The sequence below is a fragment of the Acinonyx jubatus genome, chromosome A3 (assembly GCF_027475565.1).
Source record: "Acinonyx jubatus isolate Ajub_Pintada_27869175 chromosome A3, VMU_Ajub_asm_v1.0, whole genome shotgun sequence".
Taxonomy (NCBI): Eukaryota; Metazoa; Chordata; class Mammalia; order Carnivora; family Felidae; genus Acinonyx; species Acinonyx jubatus.
Window position 1 is genome coordinate 4,858,533 of NC_069388.1, and position 21,028 is coordinate 4,879,560.

Genomic DNA, 21,028 nt, shown 5'->3' on the forward strand with positions numbered 1-21,028 from the left:
GACAGAGGTGGACACACGGGTCTATAAGCCCTTCAGAGGGCGGGCCGGCGGTGTGGACGTGCACCCTGGGAGACCTGCCCCGAGGTCCCCATGCCGTCCGGAGGGGACAGTCTCCATCTCTGCTCTGCCCTCCCATCCTCCTGTCTCCTCTTTGTCTCTCGCCCGCGTCTCCTCCTGGCTTCTCTGTCTCTGCCTCCCCACTCCTCCTTTGCCTCTCTTGCGCCCCTTTCGCCCTGCCAGCTCTCTTTCCCTTCCTCTCTCTTCCCCGGGGTCTCTCTTCTCTTTCGCCCTCCTTCCGTCCTCTCGGTCAATGGCAACCGCGTGGAAATGGACCTCAGATCTACCCGTGTCCAGCCCCCATGCGTCCCTCCCCCACACAGCTTCACGTCCATCACCCACATGGTCCATGAGGGCAGAAATGACCCAGCTAAAGCCCTGATGCTTTTTCTCTGCTTCCATCACAAACCCAACAGCTGCAGAGGACCTCCTTCCCAGATGCTCATCAAGGATTCAAGGATCCCCTGGCACTCAGGGAGGTTCCCGGGGCCTGCGGAGGGGGACAAGAGCTGTCTGGTTTGGGGGCATGGTGTTTGTCTCCTCCTCCTTCCCCTCCTCCTCCCCCCAGCTGCCCTGTCTCTGCCACCCTAAACTGACTCACTCAGATGAGAAGGGGGGAGGAGGAGGAGTTGGGGTGGGGTGGGGGGAGGAAACCGCCCTGGTCGGCTCCACGCTGTTTGCCTGGATGCTCTCTGGAGCGGGACGCGCTCGTTACAGAGAGAGGCTGCTGGGCACCCCAGGTTGGCCACTCGCACCGCGCTCCCGAGCTCTCTGGGCTCCAAGTTGACCGCAACTTTTCCAAGAGTATCTGAAAGGCCTGAATAGAAACATCGGGGGTCCTGGGACCCAGCAGGGCAGAGAGGAGTCTCCCACCAACCCCCATGCCCTTCCAGGGACCGGCCTGGCTAGGGGTGTGCTTTGGCGGGAGGACCGCACCGCTTGGGCTTGGCCGGGACAAGCCTTGCAGGGAGGCCTCCTTGCTCACCGCGAGGAGCTCGGGGGAGGCGAGGCCCAGGGGACGGAGGGGGGTCCGCTGGGGGGTCCGAATGGCAGGAGGAGCAGCGCCGGAGGGCTGGGCGCGCTGCACTGCTGTGCGCGCAACGCCCGGGGCTGTCTCCACCTCTTCTGGCAAGTCGGACCTATGAGTGCGCGGCTCGACTTACAGCTATCAACAGCCCGGGCGGGTGAGCGCAGTGAACGCCGCCGAGGGGGGCTCGGGACCCTCGCGACTTCAGCGCAGGACCCCAGCTGTAACGCCAGCGCCCGCCTCCGCCCTCAGAGCCCCGCGCCCCGCGCCCCGAGCCTCCTCTCCACGCACTGCGGAGGCGCTCCGCGGGCCAGCCGGCCAGCCCCGACGGGATGCCCACGGCCATGCTCCCCTACGCTTGCGTCCTGGTGCTTTTGGGAGGTAGGTGCCCCCGTCCCCCCCACCGGCTCGCCGCCTGAGTTCGGGAGGGAGGGAGCTCGCCGTCGGACTTTCCTTGGGAGGTTCGCAGGGACTGCTGTGGGGGCCTGCGCACGGGGCGGGCGGTGCTGCGCCCCGCGAGCTCTTCCTCGGCCTCCCCGGGCCAGCACCTGCCGCTCCTCCGGGGTCCTTCCGCGCCCTGCGCCCCCGCGCACCGTGTTACCATGCCTCGTGCTCTCCCCTCTGCACCGCCGTGCTGTGTGCCGTCGGGGCCCGGACTCCAGGCGCCTGCCGGGCCCCCAGGGGGACCCCGACCTCCAGGAAGATGTGGGAGGACCCCAGGCCCATTGAAACCCCCGTGGGAAGTTATAAACCCCAAATCCCTCCGATCTGGGCTGCAGGAAACGGTCTTGCCCACTGAGTCCTGAACTGTGGGTGTTCAGGGTTTGTCCCCTGCAGCGGAGCTCGGGAGAGAAGTTTGGGAAGGTGCAGTGACCTTGAGCGCACACTGTGTCCGACAAGCCTGACGGGGAGGAGGGAGGACAGCCAAGGGACTCCAGGTAGGGGAGGCAGTGCTTTCTCCAGGACTAACTGCTCTCCCGCTGGGTGGGCACAGACAGAACTCTCTACAAATGCCAACTGACCACACTACGTCAACACTGGCCACAAGGGCGAGAACGGCCATAGTCGTGGAAGTGTGCCCCATCCCAGGTTCACCCCCAAGCACCTTCGCATCGTGAAGGGTTAAGAATCCTGGCCCCGGAGGGGCGCCTGGGTGGCTCAGTCGGTTGGGCGTCCGACTTGGGCTCAGGTCACGTTCTCACAGCTCGTGGGTTCGAGCCCCGCATCCGGCTCTGTGCTGACAGCTCGGAGCTCGGAGCCTGGAGCCTGCTTCAGATTCTGTGTCTCCCTCCCTCTCTGCCCCTCCCCCACTCACGCTCTGTCTCTCTCTCTCAAAAATAAACATTAAAAAAATTTTTTTAAAAAAGGAAGAAAAATCATCTTGGCCCTGGAGTCAGAGCACCTGGCTCAGAAACGAGATCAGGCTTCATATCAAACCTGTGTGGCCTTGGGCAGGCATGTCCATCAGCTGTCTTAGCCTCAACTTTCTCATCTGTCAAATGGGTTTACAGAATCCTCCCTCTGCCTGGGATTGTTGTGAGGGTGCGAGAAGGTATGCAGGGGAACCCCTCAGCACGCTGCCTGGGAGCACTCTCCAAGCTGGCAGCCGGGTGCCACAGGGCAGCCCGTAAACTGGCAGGGGCCACCGGCCACTCTCCTCCACTTGCGGGCAAGGAGCAGTCTGGGCCACCTACAGGAGCTCATCCACGAGTCTTTTCTTCCCAACCCCAAAGTTCTAAGCAAGATATCTGAAGAAGAGAGGAAAGGGGTCCGAAGGAAGGTCGAGGGAGGGCCGGGTTGGCAAGGTGGGGAGTCTCAGCTACATCCATCAGAAGGGGCTACATTTCCCTGCTGCCAGGGCCAGGGGTGAGCAGTCACTCGCCCGTCCTTTGCCTGGGACTCGTCCACCAATGCAAAACCAGGCCAGGGCTGCCCTGCTGGTCCATGAGAGAGGGCGGGAGAGAACGAGTGGAGGGCGAGGGGAGAGCCTGGCCAAGGACGTCCGCACTTTCCTCTGGGGGCTGAAGTGGGAGGAGGGCGGGGAGGAGGCTCCCCCCACCATCGGCACCGCCGGGATGGGGCCATCAAGAGCAAGAGGGCAGATTGCCCCAGAAACCTGCAGTCTTGGTCACAGCACAGGGCTGTTGTCTTTGGCAGGCCCCGCACTTCTCGTCATGCTAATAAAGTTGCTGGAAGTTCAGCATCGCGGCTGGCTCTCGGGGAGCCCGGGCGCTTCACTCCTTGGCGACCTTTTGCCATAGCGAGCGCGACAGATTCCACAGGAGAGAAGCCAGGAGCGCCTGACAGGCCCCGGGGGGCAGACAGGGACGCCCCGGAACCCCCGCTCGAGGCAGATGCTGTGGCTAGAAAGGGTGACGGTCCCCTGCGGGCAGCCCTTGCATTTCCCTGCTCGTAACTGGGGCAACCGTCTGCCGCTGAACACTTTCTTCAGAAGTTCTTTTCACCCCTGGCTGCACCTCCCGGCAGCAAGACCCTTTGGCCTTTAGTGAAAGGAAACAGAACCCCGTTAATCCTTCAGATACGTCCATCATTTAGGCCTCCGGTTCTGCAAATCTGGTATCGAATGGGAGGCACACCAGGGGCCCCACCAGGCGAACTCCTACTGAGGACACGCGCGTGCACACCGCCAGGGTTGCTCAGCCCCAGTACCACTGACGTCGTGGTCCACACCATCCTCCGCTCGGGGGGCCGTCCCTTGTACCGGCAGGATATGTGGCGGGACCCCTGGCCTCTCCCCTCCCAGATGCCAGCAGCAGCAGCTTCCCAGTTACAACGACCCAAAGGGCCTCCAGACAGTGCCCAGGGTCCCCCAGCTGCAAAGCCGCCCCAGCTGGAGAACCACTGGAGTGGATCAATCCAACTCAACTGGTGGCTTTTCAAATGAAATCTACCAAAATCACAGGGTCTGATGAATTTTGTTATTCTTGCTTGGAGCAATCAGGAAATCAAAGGCACAGTGGGGGCCCCAAGAAAAACAAGGCAGCTTAGGTAGTTTCTAATTTGGACGCTGATTTTTTTTTTCCTCCCTCCCTCTTGTCTCTGAAAACGTCCTCCTCCTCGGGGATGACGGGAGCGCGGCTGTGGGTAGCGGTCTAGTCCCCCTGCTGCAGCAGAGACCTTCCCCCAAGCCCTGCAGTGCCAGACGGGGTCCTGTGCCAGTTCACCAGCTTCCAGCACTGGTTTGCTCCGCAGCAATTTCTGGCTTCTAAAAATCTCCTTACTCAGCAAGTGCTGCTTGAGGGGGAAAACGAAAAACCACAGCCTCTTTTTTTTTTTTTCTCCCCCTCATTTGTATTTCTCTTTTCTAATTTCGGTCCTGCTTTTATCTCGAGCCATATTCTCTGTGATGGCAAGTTATCGTTTCAAGACAGATTAACTAAAACAGAGTCACAGGCTGTTCCGTAATAAATGAGTTGTCGATGTGGGACTCCCTTTCAAAACCGAGAGTAAAAACCGGGAAGAAAATTAAGGACGCTCATCTGAAGATCAAATGCGGATGAAGATCGGTAATTACATTAGTTATTTAAAAATTTTTTTTAATGTTTTTTCATTTTTGAAAGACGGAGAGAGACAGAGTGCAAGCAGGGGTGGGGCGGAGAGAGAGGGAGACACAGAAGCCGAAGCAGGCTCCAGGCTCCCAGCTGTCGGCACAGAGCCCGACGCAGGGTTCGAACCCACGAACCGTGAGGTCATGACCTCAGCCGAAGTCGGACGCTTAACCGACTGAGCCACCCAAGTGCCCCTGAGTTAGTTATTTAAAACATAGACGGGGCACCTGGGTGGCTCAGTTGGCTCAGGTCATGATCTCACGGTTCGTGAGTTCGAGCCCCACATCGGGCTCTGTGCCGACAGCTCGGGGCCTGGAGCCTGCTTCGGATTCTGCGTCTCCCTCTCTCTCTGCCCCCTCCACCATTCACACTCTGTCTCTCTCTCTCTCTCTGTCTCTCAAAAATAAATAAACATTAAAAAAAATTAAAAAAACAAAACAAAACACAGACAGCTGTCATAGGAAACTTCCTCTGGCCGCACAGGCAATGGCTGGGGACGGATCTCGGTGGCCAGCTGTGTTGCTTATCTCCTGACCGGGGGTCTAATCTCCAAATTCAAAATAAGCAGCTCCAGGCAAATATAGCAGCTTCCTTAATTTCAAAACCATCTGGATGGCAGACCCATTAGAAGCCACACATGAAGAAACATTTGTGCAATGTACTGGAAGTTAACTGTGTTAATGAAAGCTTCAAGCCAGAATGAGCCCCTGATGAAACTTCCAAGGCATATTGCTTTCACCGCCAAAGCCGGTCTAGAAAATGAAGATCGATAGCCCGATGCAGGGAAAGGAGGACCCTGAAATCGGATTGAACTTGAGGACAGTGGAGCTGAGACCTAAGTTCTGAAGTTGGCACCAGGGGCTGGCCATGAGGTGTGGCCAGACGTGTGGTGTGGTCGTTGCTTAGGCCCAAGTGGCTTTCGGGAACCCTCCGTGCAAAGCCAGTCCCCCGTCCTCCTGGGCTATTCAGACAGTTTCCAAAAGATCCTGATGCAGGAAACGAACTGTACGACCCAGTAAGTGAGCTGCAGAACACGAGCGGGCGGGGCAGGTGCCACAGGGACTAGCGTATCCCAGCGAATGTCACACCTCCCAGCTGGAGGGGCCGCCTGGGGTCCGGGGGGTACCGAGACAGCATGGGGGAGGGGGTGCGGGACCGGTCCCCACCCAGGCCCCCCCCCCCACCTGTGCGCCCGGAGCCCGGCCGGGCGTGGCCGAACCCAACGCACGTTTTGTGTGCTGCAGAGAGCTTGAGAGCGGCATCTTGGGAATTGGGACGGACCTGGTCCCCACCCCTAGCTCTGGCGCCGATGCTGTCCCCGATGTCCCCATCAGTCAGTGGGGAATAGCCCTAGCCTTCAGGCGGTGCTAGAAGGGTTACCTGAGAGGATTTGAGGCCAGCGCTCGCCCCAGAACCTGGTGAACCCTCCGTGCTCTCCCTGCAAAGAGCCAGACCCTGCACGAATTTCTCCAGCCCTGCAGAGGAAAGAGGCAGGCCCCGGCTCTCCGCCAGTCGCCGGTTCAACCCGAGCTCGAGCGAGTCCCTCAACGTCCGTCTGGTTCCCACTCTGATGGCCTGCATGTCCTTGAGGACACCGTGACCACTGCGATGGGACCGGCAACCCTGACAAAACGAGGCACGCCCCCCCCCCCCCCCCGAGAGTGAACTGGGCTCAGCCGTCCTTGTGCGCTGCCTCCCAAAGTCCCGCAGCCTCAGCCGCCGTCCCCAGGCCCCTCCTCTGCGAAATGGGAGCGCTGGCCGCACCCGGGGCTGCCGTTGGGTGAGGCTGACGAAAGCAGCTGCCCAGCAGAGACGCCCAAGTGAGGCTCGTCTCGGCGACCGGGCACCGGGGGCCTCGCTGGGTTCGTGTCCCTTGCTGGTATGCGGCGTTGAAGACAAGAACAAATCAGGCAGCCCCCCCGCCCCCCGTCCTCGTGGAAGCCTGAGTCAAACGGGCGAGGAAATCTTCAGTAGAGCAACTGATGACAAAATGATGAGCACCATAGAGAGCACATCCAGGGGCACGGAGCCTAGGCGGAAGGCAGCGGGGTGGGGCGGTGCCATGCTAGCTGAAATCTGACCAAAGAGGAAGCGTTAACCGGAGGAGGAACATCCACGGAGAGGGACCGGCATGTGCCAAGACCGAGGTGTGAAAGGAAACAGTGATGTGCTGGGGGACCAGAGAGGAGGGCCCCGGGGCTGGCGAGGGGGGAGCGGAGGGGCAGGGGGGTGGCTGTGGGTGAGCTCGGAGGTTGGCAGGGGCTTGATCAGAGAGGGCCTCAAGGAGGAGTTGGACTTCGCCTCGAGGGCAGTGGAGGATCCACCGAAGGGTTTTGGCAGGGAAGGAACCCGCTAGTGAGTTCCCCATCACTGGAGGCATCCAAGAGCGAACGGAATGATGTGGGCGGGGGGGGGGGGGCTGCTTCGGTGAGGAAGCTGCCTGGATTTGCCTCCAGCCCTGAAAGTCTCTGAGCCTAAGGAGCTTCACCAACAAGGACACATGCTTTTGACTGTGGTTTTGGCCCCCCGCAGGCTCCCCGAATCCCGAGCCTTGTAGTCATGCTGGTAAGAGCGGTGGGCTATCTGAACACGTCCAACAGGCCCACGCTCCACGTGGCACCCACGTCAGCACACGCACAGCATTCCCCGGAGGAGAAGCAGGGGTGGGAAACACAGCCTCCCCAGCCTCCAGCCCTCGGTCATTACTCTGGCTCCTCGGTCCTCATTTCTCTCCTCCTCATCTAATCGAGGCTGTCAGCCACTTCCGGCGGGGGGTGCATTTTGAGATTGAAAATGCTCATATCCTGTCACGATATAGGCGGTAGGAAAGCGTGCATGGGACTCCGTCGCAGCCAGACCCTCTGTCCAGCTCAGCGCGTTTTCCACTCACCCCTCTTCCTTGCGACTCTGTCCTCTCTCCTCTCCTTCTGGTGCCCGTCAGTCCCCATCGGACCCCCGTCCCCACACATTTCCCAGACAAGCTCTCTTCCGCCTCGGAGAAGACGGCGGCCGCCAGTCACCGCCGTGACGCAGTCACAAGGAAGTCCCTTCTACCACGCTCTCCTCGCACACACGTGCCGTCCCTTCCGTTTGCCGCACTGGTCTTCCCCCAGCCTCCCCTTCACCCGTGCATCTGGGTGTAAGTTCTTCACAGTGGAATTGCCGTGGCAAAATGTGTGTTAAATTCTTTCACTAGCCTTCCTTCCAGATGGGTTGCACCAGTTAGCGCTCCCCACAGATGGCCTCGGACAGCACCAGTTCCCAACCTTGCCAGGCCTCGTCATTATCATTCTTCAAAAATCTTGCCAGTGGCGATGCTTGCTTGTTTGGATTTGCATTCCTTTAATGACGAGCAAAGAGGAACGTCTGTTTGGATTTTCATGGACCCCTGGAATTGATTTTCCTGTGAACTACTGTCTGCTCATATCCTTTGCCCATTTTTATATTGACCTTTTGGAAAACATCTTTTCTTCTTGTTGATTTGTGAGTGCTCTTTACATAGAGAAAACAAACGGTCTCCTGCGTATGTTGCCGTTTCTCGCGGCCTTCCACTTGCCACTCATGCTTCCTAAAAGGGAACTTGCCAATTCCTCAGCCTTTTCGCTTCTACTCCATTGGAACATGTGCAAGGGCACATTCATAGGCTATAAGCTAAACGTGCATTTTTCCCCAGAGGGACGGATAGATGGCCGGATGTTCTTACCATAAATGACCACATGTTGAGTGTACGTGTGGGAGAGCAAGACCGACTTTCCTTGGGGAGAAGGGCATAGCTCAGGGGGCCGTGCCAGGCACACCGCTCGCTTTGCCTCATTCTTGTGACCTCCCTGTGTGATGGGCACATTTCACGGGAGACAGAAGCCAGATCACGCACCCAGGGTCATCCGGCGGGAAGCCCAGGGCCCAGACTCGTGGGCCACGGAACTTCATGCCTTAACCAACCACGCCCCGCCAGTGAGGATCCAGCTCCAAGCCCAGGCAGGGGCCTCCCTGCCCTGCTGCCTTCCTCCACGAGCCCGTGTGAGGTCTGGGCACCGGGAGACGTACTCGCCCGAGGCATCGGGGCCCTGGTCTCCGTGCGTGGCCCGACGTGGGGAGCACATACAGAGACTGCAGGCAAGCCGGCCGGACAGCTTCCTAGATCCCCGATTACGTGTTGATCAGAAAGCTGTTGGAGCGGGAAGGACCCCAACTGTCCGTCAGAGAGGACCGCGGTGTAGACTGGGTCCTGGAAACAGCTTCCCACATTCAGACCCCAGCGGCTGCCCCTCCATTCACTAATTACTCATCCTTCTTGCCTCGGTCTCCTCCTTTGCCAGACAACGTCTACACCACGGGGTTGCTGCCAGGAGACTCTGTGGGTGGAAAAGTCAGCACAGCGCCAGGCACAGAACAGGCGCTTGCTGGGTCACTCACACCATTAGACGGGGACAGGACGCTGCCCCGCGGGTTCCCATCCAGAGACCAAGGGACACTGCGTCTCGGGGGACAGCTGCGAGGCCTCCGGGGACAACAGCAGCACGGCCAGAGAGGAAGGGTCAGAAACGGTTGGCAGGGGGCACGGAGGACGGGGAGGGGGTCAGAAGCCCAGCTTCCTGCCTCCACAGGTGGAAGGGGGCTTGGCCTCTGCCCGACCAGGTAGCCAAAGGGCCCACCGTGGTGGGTGGTCTGATGCCGTGTGTTCCAGGCAGAGGATTTGGGAAGTGTTTCTGCGTCGCGTCCCACGGCTGCCGTACAAAGTACCGCCGACTGGGTGACTCAGAACAACGGGAAGTCACTGCCTCGGGCTTCTGGAAATCTGAAATCCCGGTGGGAGCAGGGCCACGCTCCCTCTGAAACCCGTAGGACAGGATCCCGTCTTGCCCCTCGTGGCTTCTGGTGTTGGCTGGCAATCCTCGGCCTCCCCTGACTTTAGATGCAGCCCTCCAGTGTCTGCCCACGCCGTCACGTGGCTGCCTCCTGCGTGTCTGTCCCTCTTCACCCCTTCTTGGAAGGAGCCCAGTCATCTTGGCGTAGGGCACCCCTCCTCCGGTATGACTTCCTTCCTCTTAACTATTTACGTGTGTAATGACCCTATTTCTAAATAAGGTCACATGCCAAGATACTGGGGGGTAGGATTCGAACATATTTGGGGGGGGGGCTGCAAATCTGCCTGTGACACCTTGTGTTGCATCCGAAGGACCCACCCGTGGGTGGGACGGCAGCGGGTGTTTCTGGGAAGTGGAGAATCTGGAAGTCATGTCACCGGACTGCAGCTGAGAGGTGGGACGGGCTCAAGCTGGACCCAGGGACCCAAGGAGGGAAGGGAGGCCGGGAGACCAAAACCTAAATATTCCAACTCGAGGCAACGACTTGAATAAATTTGGAGGGAATTACGCACCCACCAAAAAATCATATGTCAGAAAACCACACTGAATGATACGGAAAGATATTTTTGATAAAACGTTAGAACAGAAACCCGGTATCTATACATTTGCTCTCAGGTTTATTTTCACTGGTGGGGGGTGGACGGGGGCATCCTTATTCTTTAAAAATGAACTAGACGAAGATAGGCGAGTGAGTGGTTATCTCTGGGAGGTGTGATTATGGGTGATTTCTCTGTCTTTGTGTGTTTCCTACAGGATCAATTCCATCTGGGCTGGGTTTGCAGCCTCCCAGAGCCACAGTCCCCCGGGTTTGCCAGGACCCCCACCGGAAAGTCTGGTTGGAGAAGTCATGAAGGCTGGGGTTTGCTCAGCCTGCCCCAGCTGCGGGGTGGGGGCCTGGTGTCGGGTCCCAGGCCTAGAGAAGCTCTTAGGTGCCCCTGTGCCCTGTGAAGTACATGGGGCTACAGGACAGGGGACTAGAGTCCGTGTAGGGTGACTGAGGCCAGGCCATGGTTCCGGATGTATCCGTATCAGCAAAGACTAACGTCCACCGGGCACCTGCTCTCATTAAGCACTTTAGGGGACATTACGTTATTTCTTCTCAGCCACTTTGTGATTCGGGTATTGCTGTCATTGCCATTTTTTCAATGTTTATTTGTTTTTGAGAGAGAGAGGGAGCATGCGTGCCCTAATGGGGGAGGGGCAGAGAGAGGGGGAGACAGGGGATCTGAAGCGGGCTCCTCGCCGACAACAGAGCCCGATGTGGGGCTCGAACTCTCGAACCTCGAGTTCACGACCTGAGCCAAAGTCAGATGCTTAACCACCCAGGGGCCTCTGTCATTGTCATGGGACCCCCAAGTGAATGGAGGCCACGGGGTTAGGAGGCTTCTCAGGGGCAGAGGCCTGGGCAGACCGGAGCCTGTGGTTGTTCAGGAGCCATCCAGAGCACGCGAGATGCCGGACCCTGTGAGCCCAGGGAGCCTCACTGCTCCCTGGCAGACCAGAGGTGCAAACAGTCTCTGCATGGGCAGCCCAGGGGCTGAGGGACCCACTTCTCACCACACGGGAGAACCAGGGAAGGTGCGGTCCTCACCAACACCAGGGAGATTCGCTTCATTGATTCCTTGGCCCTGAGGAATCCCCCGCCCACCCCCCTTCTCAAGTCCTCTTTGCCCGACGCAGAATGTGACGGACAAACGCCTCCTTCTGCTCACAGCAAAATTCCCCCGTTGACTCTCATCCTGGAGGACTTGGCAGTCAAGGTGCCTCCCCTCCAGCTGGGGGAGGAGTGTCAGGCTGGGCAGATAGGATGCTGGCTCCAGGACCTAGAATCTCCGTGCAGTGACCGGAAGCTTGGGTGCACCCTACCCACGCAGGGTGTCCTAGGGACACCGTAGGATAGTTCCCACCAGCCGGGTGCAGGGCACCGCTGAGGTCAGTGCTCACCCACGCTCTTCTAAGGAGTTCCCTCTCGGTTTGCTGAGTCAGGCGCGGCTTCTGTTGCTTACAACCAAAGCACCCAGCCGGTGCCTCCAATGTCCATTTTGAGACCGTGCTCCCTGAACAGTTAGCTGGATGGGGTGCATGCCCTGGTCTCCATCGTTAGCTCTCCCCAGGGCTCCATGTGCATTGCAAAATCTGGGCTGGCGTCCCCCAGCCTTAATACTAAATTATGCAGAGAAGGGGAAGAAAAACAACAGCTCACACCCAACCCCACTCTTCCCGAGAAAACATGCCTAAAAACAGAGAGCAAGACACGGATGTATTTAGCTTGGAATCACCAGCGACCGCAGCAAAACTAAACTGCTTGTTCTTTGAAATATACAATTAGAGTTGTTCTAACATGTGTTTTTGGTGGTTGGGTGTGGTTTCTAGATAGTTGGAAACTTAAGTCTACTGTTTAGCCCGTCAACTTTCACCAGATCTGTTGGGCTCCAGCTTCCTTCCCAGCAGCCCCCAGTGACTGCAACGAAAACCAACTTGCCAGTGAGCAGGGGTGCCTGGCATCTTACAACGGCGGACCTTCGGCCTTGCTTTTTCCTCCCCGGTCTTACCGCGCTTTTGCGTCTTCTTCGGCCTTTTGCGACGGATCCATTTCAAGGAGCCACTGAGGGGCGCCTGGGTGTCCAGCACTTGGTTTTGGCTCAGGTCCCGCCTCGGACCCTGTGCTGAGCACGGAGCCTGCTTGCGACTCTCTCTCTCCCTCTCTCTCTGTCCCTCCCCAGCTTGCTGTCTGTCTCTCAAAATAGATGAGAGATAGATAGATGGATGGATGGATAGACAGATAGTCTTTAAAGTAACCACTGAAATCTCAGACAGGGTAACTCTGTGCAGCAGCATCATTCTTCTGGCAAACCCCACTCCGAGCGTTCAGGGCTGGTACGCGCCTGCTTAGGGACAATTCAGAACCTGTGTTCTGCTGTTAACGGTGCTTAGGGACCACCCGACTTCCCATCGGAGCCCCCCAGGTACATGTGAGGAGCTAAGTCCGTTCCTATCCAGAGCATTCATTATTGCTGACGGGGGCCCAGGGAGGACAGGCTGGGGCCTGAGCCCCCCCAAACCCTCTAAGGGCTTCACCAAGGACACAGATTCGTCTGGAATTTACATATCCGTCTCCAGAGCGATCCTCCCGGGAGCCTGAGGCCAGGGCTTCTGCAGTTCATTACTGACAGGGCGAAACACAGGGTTCACCCTGTTTACATAGATTAATTTGCTCGGAAAGTTCTTTTCTTTTTTTATCCGCTTCAGTACAAAGACACACTTCTCTCCCTTCATGCAACTTCACGTAACTTCAACTCAATGGTGTATTTCTTTGTCCAAGTTTTCAGTTCTTCGGCAGGCATTCAGGCGGTGCCTACTGTGTGCCAGACACCTGTCCTACACCCTGAGGGAGGGGGTGACGCAACAGTAAACAAAACGGGTGTGGCCCTCACGGGGCTCACATTCTAGTTCCGTGTGGGGCTTGGGGCGGGGAGGGGGGAGCAGGCAATAAGGAAAGAAATAAACGAGGAAATGACTGAGGGTGACGTCTCTGTGACAAGAAGAGAAGCCAGGGGGTGGTGTGACCCACCAGGGGCAGAGCTGCCCGTGAACCTGGGAGGAGGCCACTTTGGAGCTCGCTCCAAAAAGATGAAATGAAAAGAAGCTGGCCATGGAAAGATCTAGGATGAAGGGAACCAGAGTCGGGGACTCAGCAGGTGCAGAGGCCCGGAGACACAAGTCACTTTGGTCGGTTTAGGGAACGGGAGGGAAATCTGAACAGCTGGAGGAGGAGAGGGTGATGGAGACAGGTCAGAAGGGAGGGCAGGCCAGCTCGTGCGGTGGTAGAAGGTCTTGGACAAGGTTGTGGTCAAGTCCAATGGCAAATTTAGAGGCTCAAAAGGGCTGTCCGGTTGCTGGACGGAGAATGGGTCTCTGGGAGGCAGGGGGGAAGGGTGGGCTGCACTGGTGGAGATGGACAGAGCAGAACTATCTCTAAATACATGCGGAGGCAGAGCACTAGGACTCGTCAGTGGACCGGATGCAGATGCCGTGAGAGTGTCCTGGGGCTGCCAGACCAAGGTACCGCCAACTAGGGCTTAAAACAACAGACATGTATTCTTTCCTAGTTCTGGAGGCTGGAAAGTCAACGTATCGGCAGGGCCGTGCTCCCTCCAAAGGCTCCAAAGGAGATTCCTTCCTTGCCTCTTCCAGTTGCTGGTGGGTCTGGGTGTTCTCCGGCTTTTGGTCACCTCATTCCAGTCTCTATCCCCGTCTTTACACGGCATGGTTCCCTACATCTTCTGGGTCTGTGTCCCAATTTCCATCTTCTCAGAACACCGGTTATTGGACTAGGGCCCCCCCTCATCCAGTATGTCATCATCTTAACTTGACCACCTCTGCAAAAACCCGATTTCCAAGATCATATTCACGGGTACTGGGAGTTAGGACTTGAACGTATCTTTCCGGGGAGCACAATTCAACCCACGATGGGGGGTGACGAGATGACTCCCAGATGCGTGCTCTGCTATCAGGAGGATGATAGAATCTGGGGAAGACTGTGGTGGTTGGACCACCATGAACTATTGGGTGGGTTGTCCGCTCTACAGGAGCGAAATGCTATCTGTGTTCCGCGAGCCCAGCCAAGGGCCCTGGTGGGGACTGTGCCTGCCCGGAGGGTCACCTTTTTCTAACCCGTTGTCCAAATTCCTTACTAGCCTTAGGGACTAGCTGTACCCCAAATGGATCGGGTCGGAGGTGGAGGAGATCAAGAATCCGGATTGGCCATATGGTGCTCAAGTTACCCGAGAGCAAGGATGTTCTCAGCTACGTTAGCACTCACAGAAGGCACCTGTCTGCTGCACGTAGCCACCGCCCCTCCTTCACAGAGACCGTGGAGGTGGCTGCAGAAGGGTGACATGACAGCAGTCATGTGGATGTGTGATTGACAGCAGTCACAAAATTCTAATGCAGGTGGTACACTCCATAAGAGCATGGGCTGCCCCCCTCGGAGACTCAGAGAAGGGCTCCCTGAGCACAGGAGTTTTGGTGAGGTCCCGGGGGGACAAGTGGGAGTTGGCCAAGAGGACAGGAGGAAGGGCGCTCTGCCGTCATTCCTGGCTCACCGCGGTGGTAGGAGGCAGTCAGATGGAAGGGGACAGGTCGCAGAGGCCCCCAGCCCGGCCCAGGAGCTTGGGCTCCATCCGGGGCCAGTGGGGCACCCGGGGGTGACAGACTCGGCTCAGCGGAGCAAGCTCATAACAGGCTCCCTCTGACAGCCTGCATGGTCACAGAGGCTTGTTTTCTGTTGCTGTTTTTTAACTGGATGTCGTCTTTCTTTAAAAGCCAGAACTATCAGATTCCGGAAGGCCTGGTGCATAGTAGGCACACACAGAATACCTGTTGGGAGATTAAATGGAAGCATTCTGGTGTGGCCAGGCGGTGGGTGAGGCCAGGGCGGGTGACAGAGCTGAGCAGGCCTGAGTATTTCTGAGAAGGGTCAGTACTTCTGAAAGGACGCAGAAGGTTCTGGAGAAGGAGAAGGGGCGGAGCTTGGGGGGAGGAGCTGGGGGGAGGGGTGCAAGGCGGGGGGAGGGGACTCTTCTTGAGGGAGGTGGGATGCGGAGGCGGGGATGTCACCCCCAGCGTCGGGCCAGCGGCTCTGGGAGATGAGGAAGGTTTGAAAGGGACGCCGAGGGGAAGGGAAGCAGCTGACTAGGAGCGGCTTGGTCCCCTGCGCGTCGGGGGGCTTCTCTCCAGCAGCTGCTGGGCAAGGAAGGTGGGTCCGTGCATGATGTTCATGAAACCAAACATCGAGCTGGTGGCTCTGGGAGGGCAGGCGGTGGACGAGAGTGAGAAATCGGGGCGGGGGGGGGGGCATGGGTGTGGTCGGCGGGGACCCCCCCCCAGTACCCCTTCCCCTCCTCTCCCACCGTTCCTGAGTCCCTTCTGCTGGCCCAGCGTCGTCCAGCCTCCCTCGCAGCTGGCGGGCCACCGGCTCCGTGATGTGTGTGACTACCAGGACGGGCACGCCTGTCCCTCCTCCCACCTCCCTGCCCCGGTTGGAGATGCAGACACGCTCGGAGTCCATTGGGCCAGACACACAGGCGACGGTCACACCGAGGCATGGGGCAGGCAGCCGGGCCTGCGGAGTAGAAACCAACTTCCGGCCGGCGTCAGCCACAACCGCATCCCCATCAGCGCAGTTGGTGCGGGAAGTGAGGGAGGGAGGGCTGCGGGCCCAAGGTGGGGACCGGACGGACACCCAGAGGGACACACGGTGGAGACAAGACTCCAGGGAAGGGGGGCGGGGGGATGTGAGGGCAGAGCCCACGGCCTCAGCGAGGCAACATGACATCCACCAGGAGGTGACCACCAAGGGCGGAGCTCCAAGGACAAGGTGCTTTGGCCTGACGGAGGCGGCAGAATGTTCTGGAAGCAGCTCTGGCTTAGGGTCTGTAGTCAAAGACGCTGTTATTCAGTGGGAGACCAAGTTTATCAGGGATGGGGGTGCCGGTTCGGCCGGTGCCCAGACCAGGACAGAAGTCAGGTGGCCAGTTTGCACGTGCTCTTCTAAAAGTTCTCCTTAAGACTCTTTTCCTGTAAGTGTCTGACTTTGGCTCAGGTCACGATCTCGCGGTTCGTGGGTTCGAGTCCCGCGTCGGGCTCTGTGCTAATGGCTCGGAGCCCGGAGCCTGCTTCGGATTCCGTGTCTCCCTCTCTCTCTGCCCCTCCCCTGCTCTCTCTCTCTGTCTCTCTCCCTCTCTCTCTCAAAATAAACATCTTTAGAAAATTAAAAAAAAAATAAGACCCTCTTCCTGGTCAAGTGTGTCCCTGTCAGCATCCCCCCCCCCCCGGACCAGTAACAGGCGACTGTTCTTTTTTCAGAGGCCAATTCAAGAAGACCAAGGATGTTAACGGCCTCCTTTTTTTTAGTCTTTTTTAAGTTCATTTATTTATTTTGAGAGCGAGAGAGTGAGTGAGCAGAAGAGGGGCAGAGAGAGGCGGAGAGTTAAATCCCAAGCAGGCTCCACACTGTCAGCACAGAGCCTGATGCGGGGGGGTGGGGCTCGAACTCACAACCATGAGATCATGACCTGAGCCGAAATCAAGAGTCACAAGCTTAACCGACTGAGCCACCCGGGTGCCTCCCTGTTTTTTTGTTTTTTTAACTCCAAGAAATTATATCCTTGTTAATCAGGAAATGTGATATTTGGGACTGCACTGAACACCCTCTAATAGGCTAGGTTCCCAGCCACCGAAGGGGCTCATTTTAGAGGCTAACGCTTGAGCAGCACACAGCCAGCCGACACGAGGCTCTGATTATCATGCCGGCCCCTCTGAACAAATTTCATTATTGAGCAAGACACTTCTGAAGCTAGTTTACATTGTCTTTGCTTGGCTGACCTTGTACGCTATTGAATTGGAAAATGTAGTTTGTATTGTAAGGCCTCTTAATAATGTATTTTTTTTTAAACAAGGGACGTTTCCATTGCAAATGAGACAAAGAACACCATACTTAGCACAAAGAATGCCTCCGTCTGTTTTGAAACATAATTTTCATTAGCCAGGTTTTTCACCGTAACAGGATTTAAATTTTATTTTAAACACAGCCTGCCCCCCCCCAACCCAAGAACACATATTTATTTATATTCCTCCATTTAAAAAGCTGTGGAAAGATACACAAACTAATAATAACAGTTGCCGCCAGGAAGGGGCAAGGATGTTGAGAGGCTGTTGTTTCCCTATGCTGGATTATTTTTTAATAATGAGAATATATTGATAGAGGCAGGACCCAATCCTGCGAGCGGGGGTATGTGTTATGGGTTGAACCGTGTTCTGCCCCCCACCCCCTGCCAAATTCATACTTGAAGTCTTAACCCCAACCCACTACCTCTGACTGTGACTGTTCAGAGGTGATGGAGTTAAACTGAGGTCACTGGGCTGGGTCCTTACTCCACCGAGACCCGCATTCTCATGCAAAGGGGAGACTCGGAAGGCATGTGAAAACACAGAGAGAAGCCCAGGAGAGAAGCTGCCAACGAACCAACCCCACCTACACCTTGGTCTGGGACTTCCAGCTTCCAGAACTGGGAGAGCATCCGTTTCCATGGTGGAAGCCGCCAGCATGTGGCATCTAAGGGCAAGTCGCGAGCGGGTCCAAGTTCCTCCTCTGTGGAGTGCTCAGATGGATGCGAGCTGGACGCGGAGCCACGGCCTCTGGATCACACCCACCTCCTCCAGTCTCCACTCAGGCTGCTCTTATGCCTGCCCTTACATCTGCTCTCCCACCAGCACCACCAGACGCAAGCAGTTGGGAGGGATCCGTATCACCGGATCTCACCCACGCTGTCCACTTCCAGTGACCCACACATTCTCTGCCTTCTCTCGTTCGATTCTCTGGCAAGTCCCTGAAGTCCTCGGCACACCTTGTCAGGCCCCCCCGGCCCCCTCCACTGGTTCCCCAAACTGACTCCACCCCTGCCGCCTCCACGGGACTCCTTCTGAACTCACCCTGCCTTCTTCCTCCTCCCCCCTCCCTTCCGGAGGCCACCAGCGACAGGTTCAGCCCACCCTGCTCCCCTCATCTGGTCTCTGCTCCCTGAATTTGCTCCTCTGTCCCTTGCAGGCTCCTGCCCCTTAACGTTTACTTATTTTTGGAAGACAGAGAGAGACAGAGTGAGAGCAGGGGAGGGGCAGAGAGAGGAGGAGACACAGAATCCGAAGCAGGCTCCAGGCTCTGAGCTCTGAGCTGTCAGCACAGAGCCCGACACGGGGCTCGAACCCACGGACCGTGAGATCACCACCTGAGCCGAAGTCGGAAGCTTAACCGACTGAGCCACCCAGGTGCCCTGGCTCCTGCCTCTTAAGGTAGGGCTGGTCAGTGGGCCTGGATGCTGGCCACTCGTGCAATTTTAAACGGCCTAGTAGCCACCTTGTTAAAAGGTAAAATGAATGAAATGAAGTTATGTAATTACATATTTCAATTAATGTTTAATTATCTTTCTATTTTTCTTTAACCCAATATATCTGAAGTATTATGATTTTGACATGTAATCCATATTTTAAAATTATTGAGATAGTCCCATTCTTTTTCCACAGTAAGTTTCAAAGTCTGCAGTGTATTTTTACACTTAAAGTACATCCCATTTCAGACAGAAAATTTCCATCAGAAATACTTAATCTTGGGGCACCTGGGTGGCTCAGTCAGTGGGGGGTCCAACTCTTGATTTTGACTCAGGTCATGATCCCAGGATTGTGGGATCGAGCCCGGAGTCAGGCTCTGTGTTGAGTGTGGAGCTTGCTTGAGATTCTCTCTCTCTCTCCCTCTGCCCCTCTCCAAGTTCACGCTCTCGAAAGGAAAGAAGGGAGGGAGGGAGGGAGGGAGGGAGGGAGAGAGAGAGAGAAAGAAAGGAAGGAAGGAAGGAAGGAAGGAAGGAAGGAAGGAAGAAAGAAAGAAAGAAAGAAAGAAAGAAAGAAGGGGGGAAGTGAGGAAGGAAGGAAGGAAGGAAGGAAGGAAGGGAGGAAGGAAGGAAGTGAGGAAGGAAGGGAGGAAGGAAGGAAGGAAGGAAGGAAGGAAGGAAGGAAGGAGGGAAGTGAGGGAGGAAGGAGGAAGGAAGGAAGGAAGGAAGGAAGGAAGGAAGGAAGGAAGGGGGAAGTGAGAAAGGAAGGAAGGGAGGAAGGAGGGAAGTGAGGAAGGAAGGAAGAAAGGGAGGAAGGAAGGAAGGGAGGAAGGAAGGAAAGAAGGAAGGAGGGAAGTGAGGAAGGAAGGAGGAAGGGAGGAAGGAAGGAAGGAAGGGAGGAAGGAAGGAAGGGGGAAGTGAGGGAGGAAGGGAGGAAGGAGGGAGGAAGGAAGGAAGGAAGGAAGGAAGGAAGGAAGGAAGGAAAGTGAGAAAGGAAGGAAGGAAGGAAGTGAGGAAGGAAGGAAGGAAGGAAGGGGGGAAGTGAGGGAGGAAGGAGGGAGGAAGGAAGGAAGAAAGGGAGGAAGGAAGGAAGGAAGGGAGGAAGGAAGGAAGTGAGGAAGGAAGGAAGAAAGGGAGGAAGGAAGGAAGGAAGGAAGAAAGGGAGGAAGGAAGGAAGGAAGGAAGGGAGGAAGAAAGGAAGTGAGGAAGGAAGGAAGAAAGGGAGGAAGGAAGGAAGGAAGGAAGGAAGGAAGGGAGGAAGGAAGGAAGGGAGGAAGGAAGGAAGAAAGGGAGGAAGGAAGGGAGGAAGGAAGGAAGGAAGGGAGGAAGGAAGGAAGTGAGGAAGGAAGGAAGAAAGGGAGGAAGGAAGGGAGGAAGGAAGGAAGGAAGGGAGGAAGGAAGGAAGGAAGGGGGGAAGTGAGGGAGGAAGGGAGGAAGGAGGGAGGAAGGAAGGAAGGAAGGGAAGTGAGAAAGGAAGGAAGGAAGGAAGTGAGGAAGGAAGGAAGGAAGGGGGGAAGTGAGGGAGGAAGGGAGGAAGGAAGGAAGGAAGGAAGGAGGGAAGTGAGGGAGGAAGGAGGAAGGAAGGGAGGAAGGAGGAAGGAAGGAAGGAAGGAAGGAAGGAAGGAAGGAAGTGAGGGAGGACATGCTGAATCTGTATTTAGGTTTGAATCTATGGTTGAAACAGACATGCACTTACCCATGTGGTTCCAATAACTGAGTTGAATTTCCGCTTTCAAATTTAAATTAAATTTAAGATCTAGTTTCTCAGAAGAGGGACCTTAGGTAAAAACTAAGGAAATCTGAATCAAGCATGAGTGTCAGTAAATGACGATGGTGCGACATCAGTTCGTCAGCAGCGGTGACGAATGTGTTGGGCAGTGTGAGAGGTTGATAGCAGGGAAGTTGGGGATGGGGTTCGGGAGGACTCTGTCCTATCTCCCCAACTTTCCTGTAAATCCGGAACTCTGCTAAATCTCAAGTTTATTCATCGTTCAAAAATCTCAGCTCCTCAGTCACGCTGGCCACACCACGCAGATCGGCCACATCGCCTCTGAGGGTCTTGGCCGTGGCCCCTCCCACTCACTAGGATGCCTGCATTTCCCGGCCTTGAGCCTCGTGAGGCCCAGAGGCGTCCTTCCTGATCGATGCCTCGGGCTCTCCTGGGGCAGCTCACCCCCGAGCAGGGGGAGTCCCGGCCAGGGCCCCAGGCCTCCCTGGAGACCCGGAGAGAAGTCAGTCCCCAGGCCAGACTCTGGCCCGGACCTGCCCCTCAGGCCTCCACTCCTCGGGCACAATGGGAGCCCCCAGACACCTCAGCTCGACTCCCTAAACACCCAATCACCGTCCCCCCCAAAACCTGGTCTGCCTCCAGGGCTCTTGGCTCCAAGGGCCCCCTGAGCCCTCTCCCAGCCCACCCCTGCAGCTGCCCCTCTCAGAGCCTCTCCCGCAGGGTCCCTCTGCAGAGGGACCTCCTGAACAGGTCCCTGAGCTCAGACATTGTAATGCACACACGCAAATTTGAATGGTGACTTTTTTTTTTTTCAGAGTTTGGGTAACCTATTTTTTTTTTTTTTCACTTGAGCATAGATCAGAGTCTTACTAACAACGCCCCCTTTCCTCTGTGCA

General features: G+C 56.7%; 1 protein-coding gene across 1 annotated transcript in view; it reads left to right on the forward strand.

Annotated features, from left to right (window-relative positions):
* The first annotated feature begins 717 nt into the window (after positions 1–717).
* APCDD1L (APC down-regulated 1 like) overlaps positions 718–21,028 on the forward strand; it is a 56,397-nt gene continuing 36,086 nt past the window's right edge. The window contains exon 1 of the mRNA XM_027046526.2: positions 718–1,465. Within this exon, the coding sequence (XP_026902327.1) occupies positions 1,417–1,465 (49 nt within the window). The 5' untranslated portion in view covers positions 718–1,416. The remainder of the gene's footprint in view (positions 1,466–21,028) is intronic.